Source organism: Lynx rufus, unplaced genomic scaffold (assembly GCF_022079265.1).
Source record: "Lynx rufus isolate CCGP_SWC_20201006 ecotype Redwood Valley unplaced genomic scaffold, mLynRuf1.p SCAF_28, whole genome shotgun sequence".
Taxonomy (NCBI): domain Eukaryota; kingdom Metazoa; phylum Chordata; class Mammalia; order Carnivora; family Felidae; genus Lynx; species Lynx rufus.
This window is the reverse complement of record NW_025814843.1, coordinates 7,980,016-8,007,611: the sequence shown is the minus strand read 5'-3', so window position 1 is coordinate 8,007,611 and position 27,596 is coordinate 7,980,016. Positions and strand designations below refer to the sequence as shown.

At 48.7% G+C, this 27,596-nt stretch overlaps 2 protein-coding genes across 2 annotated transcripts; one reads left to right on the top strand and one right to left on the bottom strand.

Moving 5' to 3' along the window:
• Positions 1–27: 27 nt before the first annotated feature.
• On the top strand, positions 28–13,706 carry ADPRM (ADP-ribose/CDP-alcohol diphosphatase, manganese dependent). The gene is made up of 4 exons (XM_047089939.1): positions 28–95; positions 8,138–8,755; positions 9,783–9,899; positions 12,975–13,706. Exons 2-4 carry the CDS (start codon positions 8,155–8,157, stop codon positions 13,283–13,285), a joined length of 1,029 nt encoding a protein of 342 aa, XP_046945895.1. The 5' UTR covers positions 28–95; positions 8,138–8,154; the 3' UTR covers positions 13,286–13,706.
• A 1,811-nt stretch (positions 13,707–15,517) lies between these two features.
• TMEM220 (transmembrane protein 220) lies at positions 15,518–26,042 on the bottom strand. The gene is made up of 6 exons (XM_047089940.1): positions 25,950–26,042; positions 25,445–25,474; positions 22,988–23,048; positions 20,671–20,794; positions 19,306–19,365; positions 15,518–17,237 (listed from the first exon to the last, which is right to left on the bottom strand). The coding sequence occupies exons 1-6, from the start codon at positions 26,040–26,042 to the stop codon at positions 17,102–17,104; spliced, it is 504 nt and encodes a 167-aa protein (XP_046945896.1). The 3' UTR covers positions 15,518–17,101.
• Positions 26,043–27,596: the final 1,554 nt, after the last annotated feature.

Sequence of the window (27,596 nt, the reverse complement as noted above, 5' to 3'; positions counted from 1 at the left end):
GAAGTCGCAGGGGGCCGCTCTTTCCGCTCCGCTCGTTGGTGGCGAGGTCGCCGAGCCGGTAGCCCGGGAGGACTTGGCCGCGGACCCGCCGCGCGGTAGGTGGTTCCTTGCGGCTGGAGGCGGGTCCGGCCGGGGCTGGGCGGGGGCTTCGCGGCGCGGGCGGGCGGCCGACCGACCGGGGGCGGGAGGCTGCGGCGGCGTCCGGGCCGCGCGGCGGGGGCGTGGCGGCAGTCACCGCCCGTAGAGCCCCGGTCCTCCTGGACGCCGGCGGGGAGCCGCTGGGCTCTGACTGCGCTGCGCCCCCAGTGTGGAGGCGGACCTGTCGGGGTAATTGGGGCGGCCGCGGTGGGGTAGGAGTGCCGGGCGCCCGCAGTCGTCCCCTCGCCGCGATGTCACCTCTCTGGGAGCCACGGCTCTGGCTCAGCCCGCTGGGCCCCCGCGTCCCAGGGTGCTCTCGCCGACGTCCCTCCCCGCCTCGGTTCCCGGGTTCAGCCTGGCGGGTGAGGTCCTCACCTGGGACCCCCTGCCTTGGGGGGCAGCCCGCGTTCACGGCACGGAGCATCCCTGCGCCTCCCGTGCTCGCGGAGGTACAGCTTGCGCGCGCGCGCACACACACACACCCTCACACCCTCTTTGCCTTCTTAATCTCTTCGCGTCTGCACTCTTGACGCCTTCCCACCCCACTGGATTGGCAAAACACTGGAAAAATGCCCAATTCTCTTCCTTAACTTCAGGTCACACTCCCGCGTGGCCTTTGTCAGTGAGCTTCCAGTGAGCAGAAGCAGCTCGTGTCCCAGTGATTGGGGGACTGGGGCAGGCTGTGTCCTCGAGCCCGCACCGCTGGCCCAGGACGGTCAAGTTGGAGCCCGGTGATGCCTGAGTTTCTTGCTTCTGGAATCGAACTGGGATTTTCTGGAAGTTCCGCTCCAAGTACACGGTGCACTTCAGATCATTTTCAAAGTAAAATTTTCTGTTCTGAGATTGCCCTTGGGTAACTTTTTTTTTTTAATCGTCTTATTTCTGTGTATTTGTTTTCCCAAGGAGTTTTCCCACAAATTGCCAAAAAGATTCAGTAACAGCTTGCTAACTCAGGCAAGGAGCACACAAAATTATTGTTTATCTTTTTTAATTGCTCCTTAGTATGTTAAGTATGTCGATCATATAGCTTAAAATTCAGTGTTATTTTTGGCTGGTCTGTTAAATTGTGTTTGCCAAAGTGATTCCTTCAATAGCTTTATTCTTAATTTGTTTATCAAAGCATTTTTTTACAACTGTTTTTTTTTAAGTAAAAAAAAATTACTTATTTATTTTTATTATATATTTTTGAGAGAGACAGCATGAGCAGGGGAGGGGCAGAGAGAGAGAGAGAGGGAGCCAGAGACTCCGAAGCAGGCTCTGTGCTGACTGTAGCGGTTTGGCGGGGGCTCAAACTCACGAGCTGTGAGATCATGACCTGAGCCAAAGTCGACACTCAACCGACTGAGCCACCCAGGTGCCCCTACAACTATTTCTTATTACATTTATAATAGTAAATAAAATACTCATTTCTAAAACCATTCTTGACTCAAAGTAGGTGTTTTAAAAGTATATGTGGGATGAATTGCTCATCACACTTCTAAACCTGATTTTATGGACCCGTGAAACTCTAGTGTTAAAAGATCCCTAAGAAGTTTTCTGGCGTAAACCTGTCGCTTTTATTACGACTTTTAAACCATGGAGATCAGCAAATGAGTTTTCCCCTTTAAATTTAAATTTTTTTTTTTCAACGTTTATTTATTTTTGGGACAGAGAGAGACAGAGCATGAACGGGGGAGGGGCAGAGAGAGAGGGAGACACAGAATCGGAAACAGGCTCCAGGCTCCGAGCCATCAGCCCAGAGCCTGACGCGGGGCTCGAACTCCCGGACCGCGAGATCGTGACCTGGCTGAAGTCGGACGCTTAACCGACTGCGCCACCCAGGCGCCCCTCCCCTTTAAATTTAGATACTGTTTTTGAAGGAGACGGGACCTAGGTAATATCATCTAACGTTTGTTCTATCAGTAGCGACCGGGCTGATCAGATTTTGTGCTTGACCTAACGTTAGGCTGTCTTGACTAGGACAGGACTAGCCTGACTTTGTGTGGCTCCCTGTCATTGACTCTAAGTCTAAAGTTCTCTTTTGGCCAGCAAAAGAGCGGACACAGGATTAAAGTGAGAGATGGCTAATATCTGGGAAAAGACAAGAGCCCTGAACAAAGGTCTTCCCCGCTTTTATTAGGATCAGAAGGCTTATAAATGTGGTGATGGACGTGCACAAAGGGACAATGAATCTGTGAATGTTAACTTGTGGGCGTGAGGGAAAGGGGGTCTTAAGGATATTCGGGGTTGGGGGTTTGGGTTAATACAAAACAAAATCCAGGCGTTGGGAAGTTGGGAGGAAGGTTGTTTACAGCAGACAGGAGGCAGGACCTCTGTTTATCTTGGCTAGCCTAGGGGATGAGACAGGTAGGAGGAATAACCTCAGGGTTGACAAGGCACCTTTTCTTTTGTTAACCATCTGTGCTCCAGGCTGCTTTGCCTGCAGCGTGGGGTCCATTGTCCAATTTACCTAACCTGGCCCTATCCCCCTGTGAAAGCAGCTTCTGCCATAGGACTAAACTGGGGTGCTTCCACCTTGAATATCTAATCTTGTTTATTTCATATACCTGTGTACTGGGCACCTTTGCACCGTTTCTATTTCAGGACTTTGTCCCTCCCTCTCTATTCTGGGGGCTCTGCACCCCCTCTCTATTTTGGGGTGCCTTTGCACCTCCCTAGTCCTGGCACCTTTGTGCCTCCTTATCCCCGGGGTGCCAATCTGGTTTACCCAAACTCAGGTTTGAGCGTTTTAATGGCTTTGTATTTCTTTAAGCATTGTTAACCCATTGGCGTAAGCCCGGGGTGGGGGGGGGGTTCCTAAGCTCATCCCCCATAGCTCCCAGCACTGTAACTTGTTCACTTCATCTCAGGTCCAGATTCCCGCCCCATGTGCCTAGCCACAAACCTTTCCAGCCTCAGCTTTTCTGTTACTGTAATATTTAGCACAATTAAATGCTCAGACTGCTCACCTCCCCCCCCCCCCCCCCCCGCCTTTTCTTTCCACAGCCACCCATCCCATGGGCTCTGCATATAAAAACTTTGCTGACTCCACCTGCCTTCTTCTCTAAGATGCTTCTGGCTTAGCCTCTGAGTGTCTCTATCACAGTGGTTCCCCTTGCCGGTCTCTCCTTATTAATATCTGGACTTCTTTGCCCACTGCTTTGGTTTCCTTTGACAATAGTGTAGGGCTGTCTTCATGCGCAAGTTCATCATAGATGCTTGAGGGACTTCGACATGGAGCTTCACCCTTCTGCCGGTCATATTACTGAAGTTTTATTCGTATCATCTTGTAGCAAGTTTCCAGAAAATAAGCATCTCTGAGATATTTCTTCCTGATTTTTTTTAAATTTTTAAATGCTTATTTATTTTTGAGAGAGAGAGAGAGCGTGTGCATGCACAAGTGGGGGAGGGGCAGAGAGAGAGAGGGAGACACAGAATCCAAAGCAGGCTCTAGGCTCTGAGCTGTCAGCACAGAGCCCGACGCGGGGCTCGAACTCACGGACCGCGAGATCGTGACCTGAGCTGAAGTCAGAGGCTTAACCGACTGAGCCACCCAGGTGTCCCTAGAGTGCTACAAATGATGAGCCTACCTTGACACATCATAATTAGTGTTTATAGTTTGCATTAGGGTTCAGTCTTGGTGTTGTATATTCCCTGGATTTTGACAAATAAATAATGACAGGTATTCTCTAATATGGTAGCATACAGAATAGCTTCACTGCCCTAAAATCTTCTGTGCTCCACCTGTTCATCCCTCTTTCCCCTTTGACCCCTGGCAACCACCGATCTCGTTACTGTCTCCATGGTCCTGCTTTCCCAGAATGTCATATCTTTGGAGTCCTATGGTATGTAGTCCTTTCACATTGGCGTCTTCCTCTCTCTTTTTCTTTCTTTTCTTTTTTCTTTTAAATTTTTAATGTTTATTCAGTTTTGAGAGACAGAGCACGAGTGGGGAAGGGGCAGAGAGAGAGGGAGACACAGAATCTGCACAGGCTCCAGGCTCCGAGCTGTCAGCACAGGGCCTGGCGCGGGGCTTGAACCCATGGACTGTGAGATCATGACCTGAGCCAAAGTCAGATGCTTAACTGACTGAGCCACCAGGTGCCCGTTTCTTCCTGTTCTTAAAAATCTTTCATGCCTAAGGAGGTTTTCACAAAATGCTGCCTGTGTATCCTGCACCATGACTATTTGAAGGAGTTTTTGTAGGAATTTACTAATAAAGTTTTTGAAAACCTGGTAGAGTTTTCTACTGTATTCTGATCTATAAAAAGCTGCAGTAGTTTGGTTATTTTGAGGTTCACTAGACAGATATATTTTCTGATAGATAATTAAAAAACAGCGTGCAGTACTTTGTGATTTACAAGGTGGATTGCCGTGCATTATAAGTGAGTTGAATCTCACAAGTGCTGATGAGGGTTATCTGGCTCCGGGAAAAACTGGGCCTACAGTTCACTTCCAGGTCTTCAGTTCCAGAGCCTTCAGCAGCCATCCTGCTGCCCGGTAACTAAAACGTTGGTAATGTCACATATGGTGGTGTGCGGTCCAAACTTTCAGAACAAAGTCCCACTTGATTTTCCTTTCTTTTCAAGAGCACATTATTTCCTTAGGTCTTCTAATCCGTCTAGACTTGATCTTCTCTACAAATACTCTTAAAAAACCTTACAGGCATTTAGAAACACGCAGAAAAGTAGAGAGAGTAAACCTCCCGTGTCCATTGCTCACTTCAGCAGTTACCCTTTACTCACCCACTTCTGTGTGTATCTGGCGGAGGCCGGAGGCCATGGAGCCCACTCTGAAACACTTTCATGCCCTTGGCGTGTTTAGTAATTCCTAGTTTCCCCACCGGAGGCGTGTGAGCTTTTTATCTCTCTGTCCACCAGGAGCAGTCTTTCTGAGCTCTAGGCATCTTGTAGGGCCAGACTGTAAAAGACGTCGAATTAGTTTCTTGGGTCAGTCCCTGCCCACTCGGGGTTTTTCTTTTTGACCCGCCTTACTCACCTCTGACCCTAACAGTCCTTCCCTGCATGTGGCCTGGCCCCTACCCCCTGCTTCATGCCTTTCTCCTAACAGATTGCAGTAGCAGTTTTCATTTCTGGTTTTCAAAATAATTTCTTTATTTCATAAAATTGTATTCCCCTGTCTTTAGCCTTGTTTTCTTTTCTTTTCTTTTCTTTTCTTTTCTTTTCTTTTCTTTTCTTTTCTTTTTTTTTAAGCAGACTTCACGCCCAGCGCAGAGCCCAGTGCGGGGCTCGAACTCATGGCCCTGAGATCAAGACCTGAGCTGGGATCGAGAGTCGGATGCTTAGCCGACTGAGCCACCCAGGCGCCCCAGCCTTGTTTTTAAAAGCTCTACGTCTTTGACATTACACGTCTCCTTTCTACCGCAGAACACGCTACTGTTTGCAAGTGTGTGGCCCCTGCTGCTTCTCTGCACACTGCTTAATTTTCATTAAGAGGTTCGCAGATCTTAGTTTGCCCTTGAGTTTCTCTAAACTGTATTCCAGTGGAAGGTGTATCTGATGGGACCTTAGAGCCAGTTCCGTTTGGATTTACTGAGAGGAGAATTTAATGGCTGATAGAACGAAACGATCAAGCAGGGACAGGTGGGTACAGGCATTCAACTAATGTTTCCAGGAACTTGACTTCTTTCCATCATTCCGGTCTGCTCCCATCTGGGTTGGGGGTCTTCTCAGGTCGCCTTCCCCAGCAGCTCCAGTCTTCGCCGTCAGCTTCACACCATAGTTCTGGTAGTTGGGCTGGTAACTCCAGCAACAGTCCCGCACGCAGCTGGTGCTGGCTAACTCGGCCTGGGTCACGTGCTTGCCCCTGACCGACCAGAGGGACGCTTCCACAGCCAGCAAGGGAAGGCCACACCACGTGCGCTGAGAGTGAGGATTTGTGTAGATGTCTAAAGAGACGGGGGTGCTGTTAACCACAAGAACAGGAAATGAATACTGGGTAGGCAGGCAAAAATGATAGCTGTCTCTGGAGAAGATCAAATTAATTGGGACTAAAAGCTCCCTCTAGGAGATCCACCATACCAATTATCACCTTAAAACTTCTGAGCGTAAACACAAAAACAAAGAGGCTTTTCTGGCAAGGGAGAACAGCGTTCCCAGAAATCGTTTTCTCTGAAGCTTTGGTAATAACGCTCCAGGGATACATTTACTCACTTATACCTTCTGGTTGGATTCTTCCATTAATCCGTACTTGGAGTCACAAATATTTGAAACCTAGTATGACTACGGATTGTCATCAGATTTGGAGGAGTTGTAGATTTATTGTATCTGAGTTCTTCACCTTTCAAATGAGATGATCTGACCCACCCCCACACATATTGACTGCCTTGCTATCTACTGGGATTTTCGGATGAGGACTGCAGGAAGCAATGAGCATGTGAGAAGAAAAAAAAAGTGTAAGGACACCAAGCCAGTTTTCAGGATTGCCATCTTTCTAGTGCTGCTTTGCCTGTGTTAGGGCTATAGTTCCACCAACCAGAATAAGGAAGAAAGTAGCAGAAGCTCCCATTGGGTGGGTCAGGTAGAATCGTGTCCTTCGTGAACGACAGTTTCGGAATAAAGGTCCGTCCTCCTCAAGCCACATTGAAGTCCCGCCCTTTTGCTGACTGCGGAGGGTCCCCTTCACATCTGACAGCAGCGATCTGTCGACTAAGACTTCCACCTATTGTAGATGGTTCAAAGGACCCAGTAGCCATAGTGGGACCAGGAGTCTGAAAGTAATTTTAGAAATTCCAAATGGATTTGTTGTTTTAGAAACAACTAGGCCTTCATAAACTTAGATATCACAGCGCAGTTTATTACTGTAGACTTAGAATAAGAATAGTCAATAAGAATAAGAATAGATTTAGGACCATAGCCTTTGATTTACAAAAAAAAAAAAAAAAAAAATTAATGTTTACTTTTGAGACACACACACACACACACACACACACACACACACACACACACACAGAGTGTGAGTGGGGGAGGGGCAGAGAGAGAGGAGACACAGAATCCAAAGCAGGCAGGCGCCAGGCTCCAGAGCACAGACTGGGGCTTGAGCTCACGGACTGTGAAAACATGACCTGAGCTGAATTCGGATGCTTAACTGACTGAGTCCCCCAGGCGCCCCTGATTTTTATTTTAAGTTTTAGTGTTCTTGGCTCTTTTAAGGTGTTACAAATGATTCTAAATTTAGGTTATAAACAATCTAATAAAATCATAGGTTTTCAGGTCTAAATCCCTTGTTCTTGGCTAGTGAGGGAGGGCACAGATCACATGTAAGAAGAAAAGATTATGTGGGGCCAGGCTACTTAATCCTCAGGTTGAAAACTGGTTCAGATTAGAATCCAACTATTGAAGAACCAGGAGCGTTTTCTCAGAAATGGAGATAGTCACATCAATATTACAGTTTTTGTGCTGGATTTTGTTTGTTTAAAATGATTCCTCTCATACCTTTATTTCCTCTCCCTGTTATTTCAGGTGTAAAATACGAGAAAGTTATTTCAAGTGGTGTGGCCACCAAAGAAAAGATTCAGCCTGACACAAAAATAACCTAGAGGGGAATCTAACATATCGAGTGCAATGAATGAGTGTAATATACAACTTTCTGAAAAAAAGAGTTCTGGCATTTTGATAGAATTATTTTGGTTTTTTGTGGAAGAAAGTACTGTGCGTGTGTCTGTGTGTAAAATGACAAATTCAGTCGGATGTGAATCTGACTTTCCTGGAATTAGAATGCCTGTTCATGATAGGATAATACCCTTTTGTTAATTGTTACTCTTGTGAAGAATAGAGATGATCATGTATTTTACAATGAGGGAAAGGAACCGTTTCAAAGACAGTTAGTTTGGACCCAAGACCGTTTGACTTTAAGACCCCTGCACTTTTCTCTCTACCATGGCCCGGCAGGTTAACTCTTAACATTCACTTCACCATTCTCTTCAGCCTATTCATAAGACTAAGATGTTTATAACGTGGATATCTTTTTTACTTTATTTTGTTTTATTTGTTTGTTTTAGAAAGCCGTGTGGAGGTTATGGATGATAAGCCCGGTCCTGGACCAGTGAGTGAGACTTCAGAATTTCTCTTCTCCTTTGGAGTTATAGCAGATATTCAGTATGCTGACTTAGAAGATGGCTATAATTTCCAAGGAAACAGACGGCGATACTACAGACACAGTCTGCTCCACTTACAAGGTGCTATTGAGCACTGGAATACAGAAGGCAGCCCGCCCCGCTGTGTACTTCAGCTTGGAGACATCATTGACGGATATAACGCGCAGTATAAAGCCTCTGAAAAGTCGCTGGAACTTGTTATGAACACATTCCAGATGCTTAAAGTTCCCGTTCATCATACATGGGGGAACCATGAGTTCTATAACTTCAGCAGAAACTACTTAACGAATTCTAAACTTAACACAAAGTTTCTGGAAGACCAGATCGTGCACCATCCCGAGACCGTGCCTTCAGAGAACTACTATGCTTATCATTTTGTACCGTTCCCTCAATTCCGGTTCATTTTACTGGATGCTTACGACTTGAGCGTCTTGGGCGTGGATCAGTCCTCTGCAAAATACCAGCAGTGTCTGAAGATACTGAAGGGTCACAATCCAAACTCGGAATTGAATAGTCCTCAAGGTGAATTATTCCTTTGAGCTGAGAATCTAATACATTGTCTTTTTTTTTTTTTTTTTTTTCAACGTTTATTTATTTTTGGGACAGAGAGAGACAGAGCATGAACGGGGGAGGGGCAGAGAGAGGGAGACACAGAATCGGAAACAGGCTCCAGGCTCCGAGCCATCAGCCCAGAGCCCGACGCGGGGCTCGAACTCACGGACCGCAAGATCGTGACCTGGCTGAAGTCGGACGCTTAACCGACTGCGCCACCCAGGCGCCCCATTCTAATACATTGTCTTTAAACTTCAGCCACCTTTTATTCAGCAGGAAGATGGATGGTTAAGGTAAAAGTATATCGTCGCCGTCGTTCAGGGTCAGGATTTCTCACAAGCCCCATGGCACGTGCATGGGTTGCAGTTGGCTGCAGATGCGTTTCACGGATGTCTGAATGTCTCTTCTGGGCCAGGCCCTTTTTCTAGGGCTAGCTAGTCAGAGCCATAAGCCATGCTGACAGCATCCCCTTTCTTTTTAGTGGATTGAGTGGAGGAAACGAGCGACACGGTGGGCGGGACCGGGAATAAATGAAACAAATGAAATGACTTCCACGGTGATAAATCCTACCGAGAAAATCACGTAGGGTGTTAAAGAAAAGGATCGCGTACTGTTTTAGCTTCAGTGGTCAGAGGAGATGGCCTCTCCAGAGAGAAAAACATGGAAGTGGAAACCTGGACGGTTGGAAGGAGTCGTCCTTGGGAAGCACGGGGTGGGCAGAGCGTTGGGGACGGAGTGGGGGACGGATGGGAAGGTGCCCGGCACAGGGAGCCTTGGGCATCAGGACACAGGAAGAGGCCAGTGAGGGAAGCAGAGGAGCATGTGCAGCGCGCCTCATCCGTACTTCGCCCTGTGCCTCGTGGCTCCCCGTTTTAAGTCAGCCGCTGCCCAACATTCCTCAGGAAAGGTGCAAGTGTCCCCACGTTAGCCGAGTTCGAGTGCCCAAATGAGGGGAAAACTGGCCGTTGATGGGTCTAACGTACCTCATTCATTTCAGGACTGTCTGAGCCCCAGTTTGTCCAGTTCAATGGAGGATTCAGCCAAGAGCAGCTGAACTGGTTGAACGAAGTCCTCACCTTCTCGGACACAAACCAGGAAAAGGTGGTGATTGTGAGTAAGTATTTCAGTTGCTCGATTGCACCAGCGTCGTGGAGGACGGGAGAGTTAGGTCGAAAGTGCACTGGTAGTATTTCGGTTGTGATGTCCTCTTGCTGTGAAATGAATGCTTCCATCCCCCCCCCCCCCCACCCCGAGAACCTGAGTATAAGATTGACATTTACAGCCGAGCCAGGAAAGAACTGTAAAATAACAAAAACATGTTGCCACATGTTAGTGCCTGGGAGTCGGCCTTTTAGGTTTTAAAGTAGAATTTCAGCACAGGGGATCAGTTTACGTAGCACAGTTGACTCTTGAACGACGCAGGGGATGGGGTGCCGCCCCCTGCACGGTCGAAAATCCACGTGTAACTTGTGACTCCCTAGAAGCTTAAACTACACGTGGCCTCCTGTTGGCTGGGAGCCTTACGGGTAACGTAAACTGTTGGTTGACACATATTTTGTCTGTTACGTGCATTCTGCACTGTATTCTTACAATAAGTGAGCTAGCGGAAAGAAAATGTCATTAAGGGAGTCATAAGGAAGAGAAGGTGCGTTCACAGTCCTGTAAAAATCTGTGTATAAGTGGACCCGCACAGTTCAAACCTTTGTTGACGGTCACCTGTAACATCTGAGTGCGAAATTCGGTCCAGGACCCCCCCTCCCCCCCAGGCCTCAGCCGGTCAGGCACTGTGGCCGCTGGGTAGAGGCATCGGCTGTCGAGTGTTGGGGTGTCAGGTGTGACAGACGCACCTGGCGGTGAGTACTTCACATCTGGAGCTGTGTCTGCCGCGTCATTGCAAGGAGATAAGATTTACGGGGCTTCTGCTTAGAGTCATCTTCTACAGAACTGCTGTCGTCGTAGGTTGTAGGAACCTGAGGTGCAGGTGTGCGCACACGCACAGAACTGAATTTGGACTTGGCGCATGGCTGGTGTCCTTGGCCTGGGGTCTGAGTTTCCATCCTTGCTGTAGAATTGATGCGGCGCACTGGCTGAGAAGACCGTGCTCGGGGTCCCAGGGACGGGACGCCGTTCCGTGCACGGGTGTTTGCGTGAGCTGTGCGACTGGGTAAACGTGGAACCTTCAGACCGATTCTCTGAGTGTCGTATCACATGGAATCATGGACACGAAAACCCCTCAGAAACGACGGGCTATTCTGACAGCTGGCGATAGAAACGCGTATGTCTCTAAGTGTGGTTTTCACTTGGTGATCCTGCACCGTGGGAAAACACGTAGACGGAGCAGGGGTGTTGGGGCTACCGTTAGATCAAGTGTCCTTCCAGGCTGGGAGGACACAAGGTGCCCCGGGGTCATTGGTGCGACGCGACACTCCCTGACTCCTCCGTAGCTGGTCTCATTGTTGACTTGTCTCTGTTCAGCTTCCCGCTGCCAGGCCGGCCCTGTCACTTCCCGAGGACACTGGCGCGGAAAGGGACCTACGGGTCGTGCCGGCAAACCTGCCAGTGTCAAAGATCAGGAAACAGAGAAATGAAGCAACGTGGTTCTTTCGGTAGCGTGTGGTTTCGGCAGGGACTAGAGCCCACCCCAGCCTCCTTTCCCCCTTGTCTTTTTACTTCAGGGCACCTGTCTCCGTTAGCGTCTCTTAGGTTTCTGCCTGTTGCTGCAAGCTGAGAAACCGGATGAACGAAGCTTTAACAACCGAGTGCATCAGGTTCTCTATGGCAAAGTTTAAAATGGCTGACAGCCCTTGGCTTTTGTTTTTCCGTGCTCCTTCGCTTTGATTTTGGGTACCCACAGGCCATTTGGCCTGTGTCTTGGAAGGCTGGCACGGCTGGTGGCCGAGATCTGGTGGGGACACCGCAGCAGGACGGGGTTCTGGGCGGAGGATTCAGCAGTTGGGGTTTGGAAATGTGAAGTTTCAGAGGCCGCTAGACTCACTGGAGATGCTGAGGAAGCAGTTTGGGTGTTTGAGTCTGAAATTCGCGGTGGGGAGTCCGGGCAGGATGTAAGCACGAGGGACTTGGAAGAGTGCCCGTGACGGTCGGAACTGTGGATTCCTGGATCGCCAAGGCATCAGGCGCGAGTGGAGAAGGGACCCAGGGACCGAGTGTTCAGGCGCTCCCAGGAAGAAGCGGGGAGTGAGAATTTGTGGAAACGTCCGTGGAGCAGGGAGGAAGAAGAGGAGGACTGGTGAGGTTCCGGCAGCCTGGGGCCTCAGGGATGGGGAGACGGTCCCTGGGTCACGTGTTTCCAGGTCTCTCGATCTGGAAAGTCACCCGGCCTCTCTGGACCCTGAGCCCTTAGCACGGCCTCAGGAGTGGGCATGTGTCGTGCGTGGGCACACTCGTAAATTCTTTGGACGCCTTTGGCTCTGTCTTTAGGGAGCTATTAATCCTCCATAGTACAAACTAAATAGAAACAAAACAGAACGAAAATTCAGAATAAATGTCAGAATAAAAATAACAGTTTACAGGAACAGAAAAGGAAAGTGACTTAAGGGGAAGAAGCAAAGCGAAGTGAGCTGTTGTGCCCACGCTGCAGACTGACAGACGGGGTGGCCTCACGTGTGTTCAGTCCCTGCTTTACCTCGCTTTTCGCATCCGTTAAATGGCTCCGACTGCCTTGATCTCATGGAGGTGTTTACAGTGGCGTGCATCCATTTTAACGCACTGAGTGTCTGTCTGTGTAAGTGACATATGACCCGTTGACCCATCCCTGAACTGTGGTTACATTTAGGAGTACCTCTTTCTGCGTCTCTGCCGCTCGTGTCTAAGGAAATCGGCGAGACGGATTCCAGCACAGCATCCGCCTGACTTCTGCGGACGCCCTCAGGGTTTCTCCATGTCTGTGCGTCTTCAGACGCTCTGGCCGTAGGGAGCTCAGGGGTTCGGCCTCTCCCCGTGTATGCGGACTGTCTCCCTGTGTCTACGCTGCACAGATGTGGCTGTAGATTAGCCAGCTCTTCGTGTATGTGGATTTTCTCTGGTCTTAGTCCATCTGGAAGAAGTAGCAACGTGCTTTTGTTTTTTGTTTTTTTTTTCCTTCCCCGTGAGTACTAGCTTTTAGCCATTTCTTTTGATGAAAGAGACATTTCCTAATCGGCTCATAACTCTTCTTCTCTTTAACTAACAGGCCATCTTCCCATTTACCCAGAGGCCTCTGACAGTGTGTGCCTGGCCTGGAATTACAGAGACGCGCTGGCCGTCATTTGGTCCCACAGGTGTGTCGTGTGTTTCTTCGCCGGTCACACTCACGATGGTGGCTACTCCGAGGATCCTTTTGGTGTGCACCACGTCAACCTAGAAGGGGTTATAGAGACGGCGCCGGACAGCCAGGCTTTTGGCACCGTTTATGTCTACTCTGACAAGATGATGTTGAAAGGGAGGGGCAGGGTTCCGGACAGGATCATGAATTATAAGAGGGAGAACGCCTTCCGGTGTTAGTCTGGCTCACTGCGTTTCATCTCGTTTGCCTTTGGAGAGAGAGAGCACGGCTGAGCTTTGTGTTTTTGTTCATCTCCCCCCCCCCCCCCCACCCCGAACCCTCAGGCTCCTTGCTTAGTATTCTCTTTGCACGACAAAACGGATCTGTGGCCTCGGTGCGCGTCAGCTCACGAGATATTCTGACGTGTCGTTTTTGGATAACAGATCCGGTGCTGAGAACTGGACACAGAATGAATGCAGGCGGCGTGAATAAACCAGGGCAGAGACTGAGGGGGGTGGTCAAGTCCTCAAGACAGACTTCATTTAGCCTGATCTGGAATTTTTTTTTCTTTTTTTTTTTTTACACCAAGGAGGATATATTCATGTATTAACCATGTAACTTAACGTTCGTAATAATAATAAAATAAGCTCAGGTAAACTCTTTCTGTGTATCCTGCTGTGTGAATGAGCTTTGGACTTTTTTTTCTCAGAATACCCAACATATTTGTACATTTATCGGCTTGTATTCCTGTCCTGTAAACAAAGTAAGTTGTCTCACGGGTGAATGTGTGGTCCCTTCCACGCGAGGCCGTGAGAAAGGCCTCCGGAGAAGTCACGCGGTCCCCTCGTGATTCTGAGTAAAGCGGGATCAAGGGCCGGCACAGCCGTGCACCTGCTGGTGTGGCCCCTCTGGGCAGCAGCTAGTGCTGTGTGAGACTGCAGGGGGGAATGAGTTTACTCTCCGCTCCCCGTGTAGACGAATGGGGCACGTTGACTCGGCTGTCCCACGCGCTAAGGTTTCTTTGCGGAAACATTTACTAGATGGCGAACAGGACCGTTGAAGCTTGGAGCAAGTTTGAGTCAGGGCCTAAAGAAACATCAAGCGAGAAGACACCGACACTAGTCAGCCTGAGTGCACCTGCCGAGCGCCTGGGCTCCGGGGACGAGGGGTGTGTTCGTGTTCTGTGCTGCTGTGGCAAATTACCCCCATGTTGGTGGCTTAGATTGTGCGTATCTGATGTTTCTGGAGGTCGGAAGTCTGAAACCACATTCCCTGGGCCAAGCTCAAGTTGTTGTCAGGGCCGCGCCCTCTCGGGGGTCTCTGCGGCAGAATCTGTATCCCAGCTTCTAGAGCCTCCATTCTCAGGGCCACCAGTGCAGCCTCTTCAAGCCTCCCTCTGCCTCCCTCTCTCTCATCGGGACGGCTGGGATTACGGGGAGGCACCCCCTGGCCGATCCAGGATCGTCTCCCCACCTCAAGACCCTTAACTTAATCGTGTGTGCACAGTCTACTTTGTGATGCAAGGTAACAGTCCCAGGCTCTGGGGGTCGGACCGGGCGATCTTTGGGGGCCGTTATCCGGCCCACCAGAAGGGTGACTGTAATGCGCTCCCTGCATTCACCTACTTTACCATCCGTAGTTACAAATGTGTGAAGAGAGGCCTGGGAATGCGGAGCAGGGGGGGGGGGTGGTTCGCTTTTGTTTCACGGGATTAGGGAGGACTTGAAGAAGGAGGAAAAGGGTCTTGATGGGATGTTAGGCAGAAGAGCATCAGCAGAGGTTAAAGGGCACGCTGAGTTGAGTGGCAAGTAATGCTGTGTCGACTCCCCGAAAGGTGCCTGGGGTTATGGCAAGAAATAGCGAAGGCAGAGGACCGGCGAGGGCCGTGTTGTGAAGTCTTGAATGATGAGCCCGGAGTTAGAAGTGAGCTTGTCAGGTTTCTGAGCTGGGGAAGTGTGGTTACAGGTGCCTCTCAGTCCTCGCAGGAGGAGAGGCTGATGGGGAAGAGAAAAGATGGGCGGGAAGGCAGGGGCTCTGATAATAGAAACCTTAAGGTTGCTTAAATTCAGCGGAGAAACAGAGTTCACAACAATCTCAGTGCCTTTCCGAAGGCAGCACTCCTACCAGAAGTTTTCTGTGCTCAGAGACCTAAAAGGAGCTGCGTGTATTCACAGAATTCACAGTGATATGGGGGCCGCATATACGATGAAAGTGTATTTTGAACGTCACTTCTTTTTTAAAAAACTGGAACATTACTGTCTTTTAAGCACAGAAGCAGGCATTCCTTGGATGATTGATAGATCCTATACAGGATTTGCAAACAAATCCGTTTCTTCCTGTGTAACTTTGGTAGTGACATCAAAAGAGGTGTAAAAACCATCAATCTCATGCGAACTAAGTGTGCACTGGAGCACTGAAATCCTTTATGTGTATTTTATTGACCTTGAAATAAATTTCACGTCAGTTGCTTACAATTGACAAGATTTTCTTTTTCCCTTTTCCCTCATCTAAACCTTGAAAAGAGAATTTCGCTTGTCCAGTGACCACTGTGTAAACCAAACACAAAACATACGTGCCTCCTTTAACAAGTATTTATAGAATCCTTAATATTGTATTAAAGGCTATAAAGGTAGACAAATGGACAGACTTATTTCCACTCTCCTGATACATAATTGGTACTAATATTCTTTTGAGTGAAATACTTCCTAGATGTCGTGAGACGGTATTTTGACCCCAGAGTTTGATGCTGACCCCCCAAAATTGCCATCCAACAGAAATACGATGTGAGCCATTTAAGTAATTTAAAAGCATTCACGCTTCAAAAAGTAAATAGAAACAGATGACAAATTTTAATGATATATTTTATATTAATGCAAATATGACTAAAATATTTCAACGTGTAATCAATGAGAATATTTTATACTCTTTTTGTACTATGTCTTTAAAATCCCACGTGTGTTTTATACTAGCACCCCTCCATTGGGACGCCACATTTTCACTGTTAATACTTCATCTATATTTAGATATAAAAACTGGAATTAAGCAGATTCACATAACCATGTTGTTCCAAACACACTCAAAACAAGCGTTCCAGACACATTGCTAACTTTTCTAATAACTGAATCGACATGTTACAAGATTAAAGTGAAAAACGTAGAATTTTACTTCCACAGTGTAGCCACATTCCAAGTGCTCAGTGCTACATCTTATGTTAGCATGTTATGTGACGTCTGTATGCACCGCGGTGATGTCACCGTGTCACACGTGTGTGTGCGCACCACGGTTATGGTAACATAAGTCACCTGGTTGGAGAGTACAGCTCCCAGATGGTCTTCTCCCCAGGGTTACCTTTGACATTCATTTAAAAAATTATCGATTTTGGTCATACTTTCATTTACCATGTAGTGAATATTCTGTTTTCTTCTGGTCCCAAATTCCTTTATTCTACCTAATTCTCCTTTCTTTCCAAGATGTGCTCGTTCCGTGGGCATCATTGAGCTCACTGCACTGCACGGGTCCAGTATAATGAGTTCATTTCGGGGGCACAGCCCTCTCTTGAATCTCTGTTTCTATCATTCCACCGAAACCCTGTTTTCTTCTGTTTTAATCCCCTGTAAGCCCCTTATAAGCACTTGGTAATTTTGGAGGCTCTCATATTATCCACTTTAATCCCCTGCAACTGTATTAAGTAAGTAGGAGATCTGGTTTTAATCCTGTTTGACAGATGAAGACATATCCGCCAGGAGGTGTATATATTTGCCCAAGTCATATAGACAGGGGTAAGCTGAGTCAGAATTTGTATTTCTTCACTTTTGTTCTGTGGCCTTTTCTACTCTACGGGGACCCAATCGAATGTCAGACCCCTCTCTTACCAGTCCCATGCAACTCTATGCTGTACCGTAGACATCCTCAGAAAGTTCTTGGCATTTTTTTTTTAATTACCTCTAATATTAGCTGAGATTACCTGAAGTTCCTAGGAAATTGGCTTGTTACAACCAGGTTTATAAAAAATTGATTGACAATACTCATTTTAATAATGGGATTCTTGGCTTCAGTTAAAGTACTGTCTTGCAGTGAGTTGGCCAGGAGGACCGCATCTCCTTGTTTATGTATATGTAGACCCAAGAGAGAAATGGGAAGAGAGCGATTACAATGGCAGTAGCCAACTGAATTCTTCCACCAACTGGATTCCTATAAAGACACACAGGAATGATTATCAGTAAAAATCCAATAACATTTATGGATTGCTTTGGAAACAAATATAAAGGTTGAATTTGGTGAACACATTTTTATAGGACTTTTTCTTAATTTTTATTGGAATATAGCTTATTGATTTGTGGGAGTTCTTTTTTTTATTTTTTACCTTTTATAAAATGTCTATTTATTTTTGAGAGAGAGAGCATGAGGTGTGGAGGGACAGAGAGAGAGACATAGCAGGCTCCGGGCTGAGCTGTCACCACAGAGCCCCAGGTTGGGCTCAAACCCACCAACCGTGAGGTCATGACCTGAGCTGAAGTTGGACGCTTAACCAACTGAGCCACCCAGGTGCCCCAGGAGTTCTTTATTCTTAGTGCACATCTTTGTTGTTTATATATGTTGCAAATAGCTTTTCCCACTCCTATTATGATGTCTTTTGAGGAACTGAAGTCACTGATTAATTAGGCAGTGTGACAATTGATCTTTTCCTAATGATTTCTGTATCCTGTTTAAGAAAACTTTTCCTCCCCAAGGTCTTGGGGAGGATTTGGGGTTATCTTCTCTAAAAGGCTCACTGTTTTGTTTCTCACATTAGATCTGTAATCCACCTGGAACGGCTGTTTATGAAAGTCAGGTGGGGAAAGTTCGGCCACATGGGCATTCCGTTGATCCAGCAGGATTTGCTGAGAAGTCTTCCTTTCTTTGCTGCACCTGTACTGCCACGTGGTCAGGAGTCAAGGGTCTACCTGTGCGTGGATGGACCTGTTTCTAGATTTTCATTAGTTTTACCCTTTTCCCAGTACAGGTTTATCCCTCCACTTGTTTAGATCTTCTTTAATCTCTCCCATAGTGTTTTGTCGATTTATTTGTAGAGCTTTTGCCTATCTCTAGGTTTATTCCTAGGGAGTGGATTTCTCGATGTTCTTATTTATGGTTAACTTTGTTTTCACCATTTTCCGCGACTTGTTGATTTGAGTACATTCACCTAGTGGGCAGCAATCATGCTAATAAACTCACTCTAATAACTTTTCAGATTCTTTTTGATTTTTTTGTGTACACAATCACGTTACCCACGGATAGCGAACGTTTTTCTTTTCTAGTCGTTGTGCCTCTAATTTTTTTCTTGCCTTATCGGACTGGCTACGATACTAGCTTGAACAGTGTTGAGCGGAAGTGGTAATGGTGGCTAACCTCACCTTTTCCTGATCTCAGAAGGCAAGTTTGCAACTGCTGGCCACTGAGTATCAGGCTTTGGTGTAGATCCCATTGGTCAGCTTTAGTTCCTTTCTACACCTGTTTCCTAAGACCTCTTGTGGACGGATGGTGAATTTTACCAGGTATCCTTTCTGTATAGATTGAGAAGAGAGCTTATTTATTCTTTTATTCTGTTAACATGATAGAGAACACTGGTTGGTTTTTGAATGTTAAACCGTGTTCATAGAATGGACCCAAGACGGTGGTTGGGTGACATATTGCAGGATTTTATTTACTGGTGCTTTATTTAGGATTTTCTAATCTGTGGTTGTGAGTGAGGCTGCTGGGTAATTTCTTTTCTTCTCTCTCTTTTTTTTTTTAATGTTCTTGCTAAGTTTTGGTATCAAGGTTATTCTGTCCTCATAACATGAATTGTAAAGTGTTTCATCTTTTTCTGTTCTCTGGGAGTTTGTTAAAGGCTGACATTATTTTTTCCTTAAATGTTAGGTAGAATTCTCCAGTTAGGGCATCTGGTCTAGAGTTTCTTTAATAGTTATGGAATTGTCCTAGAGTATTTCTTCTCGTGTCAGTTTTGCTAGTTTATATTTTTGAAGCGATTTGTTCATTTTTTTAAAGTTAATCTATTTTGAGAGAGAGAGAGAGGGTGCATGGGTGGGGGAGGGGAAAAGAGGGAGAGAGAGAATCCTAAGCAGGCTTCACACTGTCAGCACAGAGCCTGATGCGGGGCTTGATCCCACGAACCATGAAATCATGACCTGAGCCGAAATCGAGAGTCAGACCCTCCACCGACTGGGACACCTGGGCGTCCTCAAGACATCTGATTTTAGCTAACGAGTTGAAAACTTACTTTGATGAACTGTGACATAGGCTCATCCATGCTGTGATAATCACCAGACCAAACAGTTCCCTATAAAACAGCATACATTTCAGATATTTGAAGTAGCTGCAAATGACCTGTGAATCGTCCCTTTCTCTCCGTGACCACCAGCTGCTGCTACTAGATGACCTTCCCCCAAGATACGTAGCATCTACAGAATATTTTCAAGTCTGGCCATGAGTCATAAGTTACTTCTTTCAGGCAATTTAAAGCCTTATATGAACACAGGTTTCGTCTTACGAGGCAGGTGTGAGCTCCATCACTGCTCCTCAGCTTCTAAGTGAACAACAGCACAACACAGAAATCACTTCAGGTCACGGGGAGGATTAGAGTGCAAGCAGGGAAACGACCCTAGATCGATCATACAGGCACCACTTTACCACTGTGTTAGAGGGATCAATGTTGGGTAAGATGAACTCAAATCAATAAATAATTAAGCACGTGCAGCAGGAGCACGGGTCACGTCTTAGTGGAGAGGAATGATTTGTAGTATGAGGCGACTGATGATTTTGGGGTGGGTAGATGCTTCTAGAAATATGCCTTAAAAGCATCTTTTACGTAGAGTAGAAGACAGTCACAGCTGGCCATGGTACCACCGGAAGCCAGAAGTAACTCCGGAAGTTACCGGAAGTAACTCATGGGCCTGAAGTTGGTGGAGGTGATTCAGCCCAACCTGATTTGCTCTCTGGTTTTCCAGGGATTAAGGCCTATGGCAAAGAAGCACCTGCCAGGGACGAGTAACTTCTAGGTCTCTAACTCTTGGTGTTAGCAGTAGGATGGACAGGAAGGGAAGGGGGCTATGCAACAGGCCAAGGAGTCAAGGGTGGGAGGAAGCAAAGGAAGAGGTGATAAGTTCGGATCAGATGGCCTTGACAAAGGGAGGAGATGACAGGAGACTTAGCAGGGCAAGGCTGACGGACGTTGACTTAAAATACTGACCTCTGAGGTGGCTGCTCACGCTTGTAGGTAAGATTTTGGCCAGAACCACAACTAAATCAGAATGCTGATGGCGTTTTCGCCTTGTTCGACCAGACTCTTAACTGTACGGCTTCCTTGGCTCGTTCATTATAAGGGAGCCGAGGTCAACTGCCTAACCTATGTGCTGACCGCCTCTAGCAGTGATTGCGGGATGTGGTGCGCAATGCTGGGTGTGAATCCTGGCTCCATCATTCCTTCAGCTTCTCCAGGCTCCTCTCAAGGAGGTGATACCTTCCCTGCTCCTTAGGGTGTGGCTGAGGGAGCTGAGTCATCGTGGTGCAGATCAGGGGTTGCGGAGGACCAGGAGCTTTCTCAGTTCTACCCCACCCCTTCCAAAGAGCAAAAGTCACTGCTCACCTGCCTTCTTCCTCATGTAAGACGTTCTGTTGTGAATGAAGCCAGAGGTGGCCCGCCAAGCCGACAGCCCACACGATACACAGGAATGTGTGTATTGCAGAGATACTCTTCCAAATGATGTTGCCTGAAAATAGATATTCTGACACGGTCAGTCATGGAATCACATCCCAGAGAAACATGACCTCTCTGTATCTGCTCTGCCATAGTCTTTCAGGTAAAGCGTTCAGAAAAGGCTGGGGTGGTGCCTGGCTGGCTCAGTGGGTGGAGCATGTGACTCTTGATCTCAGGGTCCTGAGTTCGAGCCCCACGTTGGGAGTGGAGCTTACTTAAAAAAAAAAAAAAAAAAGCTGGGGTTTCTTTAAGTTTTCTTTTGAGGAATGTCATAGAGGTTAAAGCAGTAATAATCAGCTTAAGTGGACATGTGCCCTTTCTATGATGACTACCCTCATTTTCTTTGGGGGTCTGCCCTTCCCACACCCCCCCGGCCGTGTGTCCCAGACAACTGGACCTTAGCTTGACTATTCAGTGCATTTCATCCCTTTAGCGGTGGTGATTTGGCTCCAGAAGAACAGCTGACAAATCAGGGCCGACAACTCAATTCTGAGACGTCGGTGGAGATACCGGGAAGCAGATCCTATCTTCTGTTGGACTGAGCGGGCAGGAAGAAGTGAACTTTGACCTGCCGGGCTACCACGAGGGGCCCTGGACTGAAGTCCATCGGCACATGGTGGAACAGAGAGGTGCCGAGAGTTCTGAGCCAGTGCCTGAAGCGAGCACCACCCCTGCGTTTCTTTCAGTCACGTACCCCAGTACGTCTCCGTTCGAGCTCACAGCCCGTTTGAGTTCAGTGTTTTCCTTGCCGGCAACTAATGGAACCCAAACCACTGCACCTTAAAGATGCGGACAAGAGTTCCCGGCGCCTGTACGAGGAGCGCGTGCATCTAGGGGACACGAGTTTTCCCCATCCAGCTGGGAGCCACTGGTCTTTATTCTAAGGCCCTGAGAACTCTGAGGACTCACTGGCAAAGGAGCTGTTTTCACGACAGTGAAGAATAACCCGTCAGGACCAACAGTCCCTGTTAATAAGAAAATGTTAGTAAACACAGTAAAATGTAATTTCTTTTTTGTTATGAGACACGGTTTTTGGTATAAAACTGTCCACCTGAAGGTTCGTTGAGTTTTTGGGGCTGTAAAAGGTGAAGCGACTATGTTTTGCCCGCGTCGAAGTAGGTAGCTTGTGGGCAACATAGACCTGATATTTTTTTTTTAATTTTTTTTTTTTTCAACGTTTATTTATTTTTGGGACAGAGAGAGACAGAGCATGAACGGGGGAGGGGCAGAGAGAGAGGGAGACACAGAATCGGAAACAGGCTCCAGGCTCTGAGCCGTCAGCCCAGAGCCCGACGCGGGGCTCGAACTCACGGACCGTGAGATCGTGACCTGGCTGAAGTCGGACGCTCAACCGACTGCGCCACCCAGGCGCCCCTAGACCTGATATTTTAAGGGAATTTCTTTATATGTATACCCACCTGGCAGATTTTATATATGTATGTGAAATGAAAAAAAAATACATGTATATACGTGTGTGTGTATACATATATATTTTTTTTCATTCCAAGGAGCAGTTTACAAAATGTATGATAAAGCCTCTGTGTTACAGCCATCCATTCACTCAGCAAGCATTAAGTACCAAACCGTATTCATGGCCTTATTTCGGCGGGGCTTGGGCAAAGATGGGCTAGACATGGTCCGACTTTTAAGGGGCGTACAGCCTCGTGGGGGGAAAACATAAAAAAGCATGAAATAAATTGTCGTAGGTACCACGACAGGACAGAGGGAGGCTGGGGGGGTGATACGTATCAATGCAAAACCTAGACATTTGTATGGATGTTATAAACCGTTTCTCTACATAGAGTAGCCGGCCATATATTGATGAAGAGTAAACATATAATAGACACTGGTTGCCACTGACTCTGGAGATACCAGGTTAGCACTTTGTTGCTGATTTTCTATCAGCTCGGTGGCTTTAGAAATCGGCGCGGTGACTGACGCCCTTCTCTCTCACGGGCTAACCCGCAGAACCACTGTTGCCCACGAGCATAAGCGCTCTTGCGTTCCGAGTTGGTAAAAGACGGTCTTGGTATGGCAGGTCCTTGTGACACTTGCCTGCAGATGGTGTGGGTGACCTAGATTAGAATTAGCCCCTCTCATCATCAGAAACGAGAAGACCTGGACAGCCCCGTGTTTCTCCTGGGAGTCTGTCATTATTATAAGAAGTCTGATCTGCTGTATCTCCCTGCAGAATCCAGGTTCGTACCCGTGACAAGGGGGTTGAGTCCAACAAGCAAGGTCAGCACAGCAGGGATCATGTACACCACCTGTTAGCAAAGAGAGAAAATTACGTGGGTAATTTCCACCCCATGGCATTCGTTCTTAGCGTCTCTCTCCCTTGCCCACCTGCCATTATGAAAGCCAAAAAGGCCAATTTATATTCCCCACCTCTTCAGCTAGGGTGATCATGCTCCCGCCATGAAATGTAGTAAGAAGTCTTGTAGGGGCAAGGCTGATACCCAGAGCGTTTAACAACCAATAATGCCCGGATGCTGACCGAGCAGGATGGATCCCAGACCATAAACCAAGTTGGTATGCACACAGTGACTAGCAGCCTGTCTGAAGGGCTTCCTGGGAAACATTTCCTCCCCAATAAAAGGGAAGAAAGCACAGGAGGAAAAATCATTTTGCTCCTGCCTTACTTCTTCCTACTGGGGATGCCCTTGTCTGGGGATGATGTCTGGAGCGGCAGCAGCCATTCTGTGAACATGAGAGAATATATCACCCACACACTGGAGATGGCAGAGAAGAAAGGGAGCCCGGGTCTTTGATCACGTTGTTGGCCGCTAAGCAGCTCCCTCTGGACTTCTTGTTAAGTGAGATACTCTACTCTTATAACCTGATGCTAGGCAGATGTTCTGTTATCTGCTCCTATATGCATCCTGATACAGGAGTCCTCCGTGAACAAGATGAAGTAGGGGACGTGGAAGTGAGTCAGGTGTGAGGTACAAGCCCCCAAGGCCCAGGGACGTAGTACTGGTTCCTGTTTGCATCCACTCATTCTTTCTTTCACTCAACGGTCAATACAGAAGGACTGCCATAGGAAGGCTCTGTTAGGTTGCCTGAGGAATACCAAGAAGAAGGAGTAAGTGGTCCTTGTTCTCCCGGGAGCTGGCATGTACCGAACCAACTCAAATGTAAAGCAGAATGTGTTAGTGTTAAAGGTTTGAAGGAAGGACGGTTAGAACCTATGGGAAAGAGGGAGAGAGATTTGAGTGACGTAGCATTTGAGATAGACTTTGAAGCTTGAGCAGGACACACAGAAATCCCAGGGGCGAAGCACAGTAAGTGTTACAGGTGGATCGGGCTTCCAAGACCAGGCTGGGAAGGTGGGTTGGAGCCATCCTGCGGTGGGCGTTGAGTGCCAACCTGGGGAGTTGTAACTCAGGGATCTTGGGGAACGAGGGAAGTTTCTGAAGCAGGAAGCGATACGTGGGAAGCAGAAGAGATCAGAGGCAGCCCCAAGAATTGGGAAGCTATTACAGGAGTCCACGTGGGGTGATGGAGGGCTAACCTGGCAAGGAGGGCTGTCTGCGGGGACATGCTGTCTGTTGGTGTTATGTCGTCTAAGCGTGAAGTGAGAGGTGACATACCGACTCTACAGATAAGCGGTCAGACCTACACGGGGCGCTGTTGGATTGGTTTGTTCTTCGTTTTGTTTTCTGAAAGGCTCTCAAAGGTGGTAGTAAGGGACTGAGATGTGGTTTGGAGCAAGGATGACCCGGAGGATGATTCAGCTGTTGATAGAAATGGGTGAGTCAGGAGGAGGAGGGGGCTTTGTAGGGAAAGATGCTGGGCAGGACCTCGGGGTGTTTGAGGAGCTAGTGTGATATACAGGTGGAAAGATCTAGCAGTCTTTTGGAAATTCACCATTAAGCTGGGTGTCGGAGAGTCACCTGCAGGGAACTCAGGACATGGCCCCGCGTGCTGAGGAAGAGGCAGTTTGATTTGATGCGAGAGCATGTGAATCTGGACAATAAGCACTATCAGAAGGAGTTCCACTGCACTAAAAAGACTGGCTGGGATTTCACATTACAAATCCAAACACTTTCATTTGTTGCTAATATTCTTCCAAAGCCAAAAGTCATCTTGGCTGGTGATACTGCAGTCTCGCGTATCCGTTTTGAAAGAAACCGGGCAAGATTCGGACATTTCAGGAAACGTGTGGACGATCTCTCCCTCCTCCGAACAGTTCAGCCAGAGCATTGGTTAGATGTATCCTGTAGATTTTATGGGCTCGAATTACTCTTTATAAATATAACTCACTGAATTAGAGGAACCACAGACCCTAAGCCTGCCTGCCATTTTCTGGTCAAATGTTTGTTGGAGTGTCTGGGTAGAAACTCACGGGGAATGGTTCAGTTGGCCTTGGGAGGTCTACTCTGTGTCTTCAGAAAAGTGTCCTCAGTTGGCCCATTTTTATGCAAAGGGAATACTGCCCTAAGGACCCCTGTGTCTGGAAAATTCTGTGTTCTCTCCCCCATACACATTACTACCCTGATCCCTTCCCCTCTGACACTTTAGGAAAAAGAGCTTACAAAGAATTTATTTCTGAGTTTTTCCGCACATGGAGCCGGGAGGGGCGACAAAATGGGTAACAAGCCTGTGTGTTTCGTGCACGGCTCCACGGTTCTTTGGGACGCAGGAAGCAGCTTTTACTCACCATCCACAGTTCTGCATCTGGATCGTTCACCTGGAAAGACAGGACGTGTGGCATTAGCAGGCACGGCCCGTGCCCCACTCCCGTGTCTGGTCTGCTCCTCGATGCGTCCCAGTCCTGTTAGGTGCCAGGCGCGGCGCCAGGCGGCGGGGACAGAGTCTAGCGGAGGGCGGGGTGGCAGGGGCTTCTGGCTGAGCGCCGCAAGGGGGCCGCACACACTGCGCACACAGTACCGGTGTTGTGGGCGCCCCCGTCTGAGGAAGAAGGAAAGCCCTCATCGGGGGTCCCAAGGCAGACCTGAGGGGTACCCGCGCCCCAGACGGTTCTCCCGGGCCCTCAACCGCGCTGGGTCCCCGCTCCGGGACGCGGGCGGGCGATCACGGGAACGCGCCTGGCTTTCCGCTGGGACAGGGGCGGGGGCTCCGGGGCGTGACCCCCGACCCTGCGGCCCGGTCAGTCCACACCGCGTGCCGGGAACCCGCCCGCCGCCGGGAGCCGGGGCGCTGACCTGCACCAAGGCCGCCAGCGCGAAGAAGGCGGCCATGAGCCCGTTGCAGGCCCGCCACAGGCCGGGGGCCCAGCGTCCCGCTGCAGGCGCCATCCGCTCGGGGCCAAGGGTCTGGGCGGGCCGGGGGCGGGGCGTCGGGCTTTAGGGGCGTGGCGTGGCGGGGTTGTGGCGTCCCGGACCTAGGGGCGGGGCGTCGGGGCTTAGGGGCGGGCGTGGTGCGGAGGTGGGGGCGGGGCGTCGGGGACGGAGCCAGGCGTGAAGGCTTAGGGGCGGCGCGGGGCAGGCCGGGGGCGGGGCGTCGGGGCGTGGTGAGGGTGTGGTGTCGGGGCCTAGAGGTGGGGCGTCCCGGACAGAGGCTGGGGGCGGGGCAGCGGGGCGGGGCAGCGGGGCGGGGCAGCGGGGCGGGGCAGCGGGGCGGGGCAGCGGGGCGGGGGCGGGGCTTGCAACCGGGCAGCGGTGGGTGGGCTTCCCCTGAAACCCACTTTGTCCTGCGCCGGTTTCTTTCCCCAAACACCCCCCCCAGGTGTCGAGTGGCCGCTGGCGGCCGCTCGCTGGGTAAGGACGTGGCACTACTTTAGCCTTACTACTCCGCCCTTTAGATTCTCCCGAAGACGTGGCCAGGGAAGGTGCTGTGTCCCCATTTCACAGATGGGGAAAGGGAGTCTCAGAACGACTGGATGACTTGCCCAAGATGGCACCCGGCTCCGGGGCCCCCACACAGACCAGATTTGGTCACTCGCCGCTGACAAAATCCAAAGGCAGGGCGACCACTGGTGGTGAAACAAGAAAGGAATTTGTTTCAGTGAGGCCAACACCGGCAAGACAGCGGACCAGCGTCTCAAACGCTGTCTCCGGAGTGCCAGGAAAACTTCTAGGCTTACAGAAGGAAAATGTAGGGCGAGGGTCGGTGTGTGCCAGCAGGTGGCAGTGCAGGTCGGGTGGAACCCTGTGTTGGGGTCTCATGCAGGGTCTTGCTGGCTCAGGAAGGTCCTTATGGTTTGAGGGGGTGGTTCGATCCCCATCTGGGGACTCTTTGCCCGCAGGGTCTGTTGCCCGAGTTAAGGGATGAGCTGGAAAGCGGAACTTCATCAGTTAGAACGTTTGAGATCAAAACGGAGGTAGCTGGAGTCAGTGCTGCTCCTGGGTGGTGGAAGGTCATGTTTGAACCCTGTAGGTCCAACCACCCTGCCCGTTCCCTAAAGCTACCTTCCTCACATTAGAGGAAAAAAGAGAACGCAGAGTGAGAGGCGGAGAGAGAAAGAGGCCTGTGTCTGTGTGCATTTTCTGATTAGTATTTATGCATTTCTTTCCAAAGCTCTAGGAACTTTGAGTGCCCTGTAAGCATTATGGTAATTTCTTAGTGACGACAGTTCTATTAGCATCTTACACAGCTCACAGCTTTTCTGCAGACAGCCTCGTTTATCTTCATGGGCTTTTATTATAAAAGGTATTTACATATTATACATATTTACAATTCTTTCCCACCCCCAAAACCAACAAAATTTCCCTGCGCATTGCTCATGAATTTCTTATGAACTAAAGACACCGAAATATTCGCTGTCCTCCCCTTGCTTGTTTTACAGTCCTTTTTTTTGTTGTTGTTGTTGTGTAATTTACCCTTTGATTAGTCTTCCCCAGGCTCATTTA

What these genes read in the sequence shown, in the direction of transcription:
- ADPRM (XM_047089939.1), top strand. Translation starts at nt 8,155, where the DNA reads ATGGATGATAAGCCCGGTCCTGGACCAGTGAGTGAGACTTCAGAATTT. An exon ending in GGAATTGAATAGTCCTCAAG is followed by an intron (nt 8,756 to 9,782) that starts GTGAATTATTCC and finishes CATTCATTTCAG; the next exon opens with GACTGTCTGAGCCCCAGTTT. An exon ending in GGAAAAGGTGGTGATTGTGA is followed by an intron (nt 9,900 to 12,974) that starts GTAAGTATTTCA and finishes TTTAACTAACAG; the next exon opens with GCCATCTTCCCATTTACCCA.
- TMEM220 (XM_047089940.1), bottom strand. Translation starts at nt 26,042, where the DNA reads ATGGCGCCTGCAGCGGGACGCTGGGCCCCCGGCCTGTGGCGGGCCTGC. An exon ending in ACTCAACCCCCTTGTCACGG is followed by an intron (nt 20,795 to 22,987) that starts GTACGAACCTGG and finishes ATCTATTTTCAG; the next exon opens with GCAACATCATTTGGAAGAGT. An exon ending in CTATGTCACAGTTCATCAAA is followed by an intron (nt 17,238 to 19,305) that starts GTAAGTTTTCAA and finishes GTGTCTTTATAG; the next exon opens with GAATCCAGTTGGTGGAAGAA.